At 40.5% G+C, this 9,153-nt stretch overlaps 1 protein-coding gene across 1 annotated transcript in view; it reads left to right on the top strand.

Moving 5' to 3' along the window:
- Positions 1-6,735: 6,735 nt before the first annotated feature.
- LOC142520287 (DNA polymerase-like) overlaps positions 6,736-9,153 on the top strand; it is a 49,325-nt gene continuing 46,907 nt past the window's right edge. The window contains exon 1 of the mRNA XM_075623289.1: positions 6,736-8,488. Within this exon, the coding sequence (XP_075479404.1) occupies positions 6,736-8,488 (1,753 nt within the window). The remainder of the gene's footprint in view (positions 8,489-9,153) is intronic.

The raw sequence follows: 9,153 nt of genomic DNA, 5'->3' as shown, positions 1-9,153 counted from the left end.
TCGACGTGAAATGAATTATGTGCGAGGATTTTGTCGATTATTACAGAGTTTGTCGATTCCTGAATGGAAATGGGATCACATTTCGATGGATTTTGTGACATAGTTGCCACGATCCTCCCGAGGTTGTGATGCGATTTGGGTTGTGATCGATCGATTGACCAAATCTGCATGTTTCATTCCATACAAGATGACGTACCGATATGATCAGATGGCCGATATCTATGTCAAGGAAGTGATTAGATTGCACGGAGTGCCGAAGTCGATTGTTTCAGACCGTGATCCTCGGTTTATTTCGCACTTATGGCAGAGCCTGAAGCAAGCTCTCGGTACGAAGTTACATCTAAATACCGCATATCATCCACAGACTGACGGACAGTCAGAGCGTACAATCCAGATATTGGAAGATATGCTGAGAGCTGTAGTGCTTGATTTTAGCACTAATTGGCAAGATGCATTGCCTCTCTGTGAGTTTTCGTACAACAATAGCTATCAAACGAGTATTGAGATGGCGCCTTTTGAAGCGTTGTACGGAAAGAAGTGTCGATCCCCTCTTTATTGGGATGATATCTCTGAAGTTCCTGAGAATGGACCTGATATGATCAGAGATATGACTGAAAAAGTGAAACTGATTCAGAAGAAAATGAAGGCAGCACAGGACCGACAAGCCAAATATGCCAACCTTCGACGTAGACCGTTGGTATTTGAGGTAGGAGATCGAGTATTTTTGAAGATTTCTTCTTTCAGAGGTGTTGTCAGATTTGGCAAGAAAGGAAAATTGTCTCCACGGTACGTTGGTCCATATGAAATTCTCGAAAAGATAGCAGATCGTGCCTATCGACTTGCCTTACTGCCTTCATTATCTGGAATACATGATGTTTTTCATGTATCTATGCTGCGAAAATACCTCCCTGATGATTCTCATGTTATTCAGCCAGACGAGAACGAGCTGGATGAGACATTGAGTTATGTCGAGAAACCAATTAAAATTATCGATCGTAAAGAAAAGCAACTCAGAACGAAGATTATTTCACTTGTGAAAGTACAATTGACTCGTCATGGTGTTGAAGAAGCTACTTGGGAGACTGAATCTGATATGAGACAAGAATTCCCAGCATTGTTTCACTGATGTAAATTTTTATTCGTTTTATTTACATTCCTTCTTAATGATATGATTTGACTATCTGTGATTTCGAGGACGAAATCATATCTTGGGGGGGAGAAATGTAATGCCCGAGAATTAATCACTGTTAATTAACGAGTATTGAGTTATAATTTAAGGTGATTATAAAAGGATTAACCGGGACACGATTTGAGTCGGCGTGAAATGAATTATGTGCGAGGACAGTACCTCTCGCGCACATGCGCGACATGAGATGCGCACATGCGCGAAGTGGGCAGAGAGTCTCGCGCATATGCGCGGTGGGTGTGCGCGCATATGCGCGAGCTGTGCAAGCCATGTCCAGAGAGCCTCGCGCATATGCGCGACGTGTATCCGCACATATGCGCGAGATAACCCGAGAGTTGGCAATTCAGAGTAAGGGTCTCGCGCATATGCGCCGAGCTTACTCGGCGCATATGCGCGAGCTACCGTGTAGACACGCGCCAGGGCTTGTCGCCTCGCGCATATGCGCGGAGGAGGGTCGCGCATATGCGCGAGACGTGTTGCATGTAGGATGAGCCATTTGCTTTACATGCATGAATGTATATATATATATATATATATATATATATAAAAAACGTACGAAAATCCTTCAGAATCAGAAAAGAATCGAGAAAAAGTCTCTGTGAAGTTTTAGAAAATCCTTACGCCTTTTGTGAGAAATTCGTCCGTCCGATTTTGAATCCGATTTCGATACTGTGTTTCTATCAACGCAGGCTACAACTGGACGTAAGTTTTGTTAAGTTTTGACATGTCTTGAAATTATGATATTGTCAGAATTGAATAGAATTCATATATGATGTTCTTGGCATGCTAGACATCGTAGAATCGAAGTCAGATTAAGAAACGGACTGATTATGGAATTGTTATGATTTTTTGATTATTATTGAGTTGAAATCGGACAGATTTGGATTATGAATGAATTACAGATTATATCGGATATGAGTTATGATTTGTAATTGATGTCTGTTGATATGGTATTGAAGGGGATACTGAGTTTGTACCGTTATGCCGATGATTTGAATTAAATCCAGATCAATCAGATTCAGTGTTGAATTGAGAATGGAATATTGATATTATGATTCTCGATATATCGTTTTAGATTTACAGGGACAGTCTTGAGTTCAGAATCGATATTGCTTCAGCCCCCGGCAACAAACGAAAGGTATAAGTCAATGTGGTATTGGGAGATCGACTTGAGTCGGGTTTGGACTTGAGTTTCCCTAAATCACATTCTATTTGTTATTATTTGCATTGACTTGATTTAATATGCTTGTTCTATGGATTTATAGAGAGCATGTGTTAGACGAGTCTCGAAGAGTGATCTAGTGACAGAAGTGCCTGATACTGGCGGTATCGCCATGGGCACATTGCACGATCACTCCCTGACACTGCTCTGTGGCATGTCGGCCTCCACAATTAGTACAATATACACCTGTCACATCTGTACTCTGGCCAGGACCTCTCTGTCTTGACCCACTGGAGCTCGATGAACTGCTCCCTGCTCTCTTGAACTGCTTACCCTTAGCCTTCAAAGAATCTTTCTTCCCACTACCACTGATTCCACTATCAAATCGAGGAGGAGGTGGTGGAAATTGTGTGGTGAACGGTGGCGGTCTCTGACCCTAAACACTATAGGAAGCTCCATGCTGCCTAATCAAGCCAGCCTCTGCTCCCTTCGCTCGATTCAGCGCCTCAGAAAAAGTGTTGGGTCGCCCCGTGTTCACTAAAGTGAAAATATCCGGATTCAAACCATTTATGAATTGATCGGCCACTGCCTCATCATTCCCTGCTACGTGAGGTGCAAATCGAAGTAAGGATGAGAATTTGGCAACATACTCCTCTATGTTCCATTGCCCCTGTCTCAAGTTGGCGAACTCGGCCCCTTTGTCTTTTCGATACGACACTGGAAAGAAACGTTGATAAAATTCATCTTTAAAGACTTTCCAAGTAATATCAATACCTCGATGTTCTAAGGCTCGTTTCGCCGGTAGCCACCAACTCTTGGCCACTTCTTACAATTGATGCCCAACCAGCTTCACTCTACGTTCATCTGTATAGGCAAGTGATTCAAATAACATCTCTATATCATCCAACCAGCTTTCGCAATCCACTGCATTTTCTGTGCCCTTCAAGGTAGGTGGATGGAATGATTGAAATCTCTTCAACAAAGTCTCCATCGGTGTCACAGTAACGTCCATATGTGTACCTGACGTACTACCCTGTTCCGGCACTTGACCTGCAGCTGGTTGTGGTATTCTTCTAGGCGGCATATCTGATTATCAAACAGATTAGGATACGATCTATACAATCTGTCTCAGCCCTCCTCTGATCATATACCTCTGATCCAGAATCGGTTCTGATTCAGTCTTTACTAGTATATGCTGTAAATCAACTCAGATACAATACAACATATAATAGGGAAGGCATTAAATCATGCTAGCACATCAAAAGCAAGGAAGAAGACTCAATCTACCCCGCTCATTCTATTCTATCTCAGTCTACAGAACCTACTGCTCTGATACCACCTGTTGTGGGGACCCGGGCTCTAACTCAATTCTTTTCGGGATTAATCGGATCCTCGTTCAAAAATACGGGTCAAAATTTTGCTTTTAACATTAAATCAAATGTTTATAACTCAAGCACAAGATAATTCTATTTTTTATTTCAATAACCATAATTACATGTCTTGTTCTAATACATTCATACAAACTAGTGTTCAATCCCAACCATAATCAAAATATAGTACATGTCTAGTAAAAGAAACCACTAGTAATCTGCTGCGCCCGAAGTCACCACGCTATCTCGATCTCTCATCTCTGTCGTGACCCTGATCCTGCCTCACCTGTTGTTATGCACACATACAGACATAACAACAGCCGGAAACTCCGGTGAGAACAAATCCCAGTATAAAACATGCTGATACGAAATCATAAATCATGCATGAAAGCAATAACAATGGCTCCATAGTCTATGAAACCGATCTATCTAAACATGCAACTCAAATCAAATCATGTCTTGACTCGAATCGACTCTACTCTAGGGATCCCGGTGTGAATAAGACGTCACTGTCTGTCACCTACCCTCCCAATCGGGGTAACTGTACGTCTTATTCCTAGACTTCGGTCATATCTGTATCGAATGTCTACAATCGGAGTGAATCTGATCCGAAGCGTCGATACCACCGAACATCTAGTTTGGCAAGTCTGCCAATGACTCTCCTATCTCAAAGGCTTGAATATAAATCTATAATCAAGACATCATCATATCAAGAGATTTGAATATAAATCTATAAACAAATCACAATCACATCAAAAGATAAACAACAATTCTAGTATGTGATTTGGTTGGGAAACTCAAACTGAATCTCATTTGAGTTGTGTCTTCCCCAAACAAAACATGAGTTATACCTTTCGTCGCACAATGTCTGTCGATGTCGAAGTCTCGATGAGGAATCTGTCACTATCAAATCTGAAATGGAAATGTTAATACATATTCTATCAATCTCTAATCTCAATCAACACATATCCAATTCAATACTTGATCTCGGTACAATTTGACGGCATAACGACGTAATTTCTCAATACCGGTCAATCCAACTCCCACATATATATATAATTCATAGGTCTCAACTCATAATCATCATCATAAGCATATGATAGTACTCAAAATCTGCACAAGTTAACTCTAACACATGCTGGAAAATAATAACTATAGCATACAACATCCGTTCTTCGATCCGGTTGCATTTCCACGATATCAATCATCTCAAGAACATATTATCACAAGTATATCAGCATTTCTCCAACATGTATACTTCAAAACATGTTAAAACTTACCCAAAATTACATCCTGTTGTAGCCCTTAAAGAAAGGAGCAAGGTTCTATGCTTGGATTAAAGTTTGGATGTGTAATTCTTGTAAAAACTAGCTTTAAAAGAAGAGAACTTTCCCTTTCTCTCGGTGGTCTCAGCTGTGCTAGGAGAGAAATGAAGACACACACTATATATATCTTGCATGTTGAGGGGCAAGTGTCATATTTTTCAAGTAACACGCATGACCGCGGGTGCGGTAGTTCAGGAACCGCGGGTGCGCTCAAGCTTCGGCGGTTCATCCACTTTCCAAAATCGACGACCGCGGGTGCGCTACATATAAAACCGCGGGTGCGGTGTCATTTCTGTAAATACTTTCCAACTCTCTGTCCATCAACCGCGGGTGCACTCTTTCTTGGACCGCGGGTGCGGTGACCCTACTGTAAAATGACCAATTTTTCTGTCCATGCACCGCGGGTGCGGTGCTTCACTAGGCGAGGGTGCGGTCCCTTTCTTCAAGCAACACTTCATCTTTTCATTTTATCCACATACAATCTAGGGCATTACATTTCTCCCCCTCTTAGATATTAGTTCGTCCTCGAACGTGAAATCAATTAATCAAAGTATGAAAAACAGCAGTAAAATCAAAAGCTGAATAAATACTCACATCACGAGAATAACTCGGGATATTTCTGTCTCATATCTGCTTCTGTCTCCCAAGTCGCTTCCTCGGTGCCATGACGACTCCACTGAACTTTCACTAGCGGAATAGTCTTTGTTCTGAGCTGTTTCTCTTTCCGATCAAGAATCTGTATCGGTTGTTCGACATAACTCAACGTCTGATCTAACTCAGCTTCGTCAGGCTGAATGACACGAGAATAATCTGGCATGTATCTACGCAGCATCGATACATGAAAAACGTCATGTATCCCGGATAGAGAAGGAGAAAGAGCCAATCGATATGCTCGATCGCCAATCTTTTCAAGAATCTCATATGGACCGATGTATCTAGGAGACAACTTCCCGCATTTGCCAAATCTGACAACGCCTCGGAAAGGTGAGATCTTCAAGAATACTCTGTCTCCCTGTTCAAATACTAACGGTCTACGTCTGATATTGGCATACTTGGCCTCTCTATCCTGTGCCGTCTTCATTCTTTTCTGAATGATCTTCACCTTCTCAGTCATTTCCCGAATCATATCAGGCCCAAGTTCTGGTACTTCAGATATATCATCCCAATATAAAGGAGATCTGCACTTCTGCCATACAATGCCTCAAACGGTGCCATCTCTATGCTCGTTTGATAGCTGTTGTTGTACGAGAATTCACATAACGGTAGTGAATCTTGCCAACTAGTGCCAAAGTCTAGCACTACAGCCCTCAACATGTCCTCTAAAGTCTGGATAGTCCGCTCTGACTGTCCGTCTAGATCTTCCCATTTCAATTCAAATGTCGTCCTTTCATAGTAGCGGATTTAGAGACTATACTAGTTAATGATGTTCATGTTCCTTACGCCGCCGGTTACTTGGTGGTTCATCCAGGTGATAATCTCTCTTCCATACCTTCCCATTCTATTAAAACTTTTTTCAGTGAAAGTCACATCACTTTCTATCCTACCTTTGAAGAAAGGAGTCAAAGAATGTTATTTCATTTTCTATCTAACGTAGATATAAGCAAAGATTCACGGATTAGAACTGTTTACTTCCATAATTTTTCTCGATTTGATGGTATTTTAATTCTCAGGTATTATGCTGATCGTAGTCAAATGTATAAACTAAAGACATTATTGAGGAATCATAGGCTTTATGAGTTGAAAGTATATCGTGGCGATAAGCTCCTCATGCGTTTCAGAGATTCATGCACAATGCTCCCTAGCCCTCTTAATACATTAGCCAAGACCTTATGTCCTGAATTAGGTTCCAAAGGCTCTTTACCACATGATATTTTGAATAAGTCTAATATTATGATTTATAGTGATCAATTGATACCCTATCTTAAACAAGATATCCTTCTATTAGGTGGTGTGATGTTGAAGGCTCAAGATCTTTATAGGTCCCAGTATCATATTGATATCGAAGAAGTGATGACAATTTCCTCGCTATCCCTCAAAATCTTTAGAATGAATTATTTGGATGATGATATCTTTCCTATCCATATACCTACTCAAAACCAGGATTCCTTTATTAGGCGTGGTTATTATGGCGGTCATTCTGATGTCTATAAACCCTATGGCGAGAATCTTCACTATTATGACGTAAACTCCCTATATCCGTTCATTATGAAATCATATCCTATGCCATGTGGTATACCAGTCTGGCATAATAAATTGGAGAGCGTAGGATTGGATAGCTTGTTTGGCTTTATTGAGGCCTATGTTGTATGTCCAACTACTATATCAAAACCATTCTTGCCCTATAAAGAGAAAAATGGTACTTTACTCTTTCCTACAGGTAAATTCATAGGAGTCTATTATAGCGAAGAGTTGAAGTTTGCACGTGATTTAGGTTACGATATTATCCCTCTTAGAGGATATTTGTTTGAGAAGAAGTCAAGTCCATTCGAAGGCTTTATCTCACACCTTTATGAAAGCAGACAAGAAGCTAAGAAAGCAGGTGATGAAGCTATGACCTTTATCTATAAGCTTCTTATGAATTCCCTATATGGTAGATTTGGTATGAATCCTGAAAGTACAGTAACAGAGATCTGCAATCAAGATAAATATGAAGAACTGATGAAGAAGGATAATTTTCAATCAGCAGAGAAGCTTACCGATCATTATTATATTGTCAATTACACTGTCAATAGTACCATAGTTGACGATACAGAGTGGAAGGCTCCTAAGATGTCAGCCGTTCAATTGTCTGCAGCTATAACGGCTTGTGCTCGTATTTACATGTATCCTTTTATTTCCAGACCTGACTGTTATTACACTGATACTGACTCTATAGTTCTAGGAAGTCCTTTATCTGACAATTTGATTTCATCCTTGGAATTGGGTAAGTTTAAACTGGAATGTAATGTAAGGAAAGGAATATTCTTAGCACCTAAGAGTTATATGCTCGAGATAGAAGAGGATAGACATATTATTAAACACAAAGGTCCTGCTAAAGAGTTAGTCACATCAGATTGGTTTCAAAGGCTATTAGATAATTTATCTCTAACTGAGCAAATACCCACATCAGCTAACTTCAGAATAGATTGGAAGGAACTCAGGATTGTAAAAAAAGATTTGCTCCTCAAACTAGGACTACCACGGAGTACTAAAAGAGATAATGTCTATGATTCTAATAATGTATGGATAGACACTAAACCTATAGAAGTAATAGACATAGGAAGTCAAGATGCTACCACTATTCTCAAATATGAACTATTGAGGATGAATGATGAATCAGTCAGTCAGGAAACTAATGATGAATCGGTCAGTCAGTCCACTACTCTTCAACCTACTCTCTACAATACAAAGGCGGAGGCTAAGAAGGCTAGGATGGCTAAGGCTAAGATAGAGTTGAAGGCTAAGAGTAAGAGGTTGCCGAAGATCAATATTATATATATATATATACTACCCTTAAGGCCTTCATATGGTGGCTCTCCGTGAGAGAACTATCAGTTCTCCAATAGCAGTTTGAAAGTAAGCCCTTTACCCCGTGAGACTGTGAAAGTACTCTACCCTAGATTACCCTCTTTACTTTATGGGTAAGTAGCCTCCGTCCAAAATGAGTATATCCCTAAGCTAAGTCTGTTCACCACCGCGTAGAGGTCTCCGAATAGAGCTCACTACATGAAATGAGACATGTACTCAAAGTAGTAGAGTGAGGAGTGGGAACTCCCTCTGTCAAGGTGTCACAACAGGATGTTGTGTTAGTGGGGGAACTCTATAGTTACCGGGTAAGGCTGGACGAGGTGAACCAGCATTCCTATCCCATCTTCATCTTTGATCTTGGGGAAGCGTTTGCAGCGAGGTAGGGACATCTAGAAATATCGTTAACCATTGGTTATTAAGGTGTATTGTATTCTCAAAATCCCTATATCTACAGCAAGGAGCATGTTGGGTAATACGCCAATTTGACCGCTATTAGTAGATAAAATTCTTTCTTTCACTTCTGAATCCCAAACAATTCGATTAGGGGTCAGTACACAAAGATTGAAGATCATTTCTTCAAATTGTTCTCCATTTCTAAGTTCA

The sequence above is a fragment of the Primulina tabacum genome, chromosome 12 (assembly GCF_025594145.1).
Source record: "Primulina tabacum isolate GXHZ01 chromosome 12, ASM2559414v2, whole genome shotgun sequence".
Lineage (NCBI taxonomy): Eukaryota > Viridiplantae > Streptophyta > Magnoliopsida > Lamiales > Gesneriaceae > Primulina > Primulina tabacum.
Note: the sequence above shows the minus strand (reverse complement) of the source record. Positions and strands in the feature narration are given on the sequence as shown.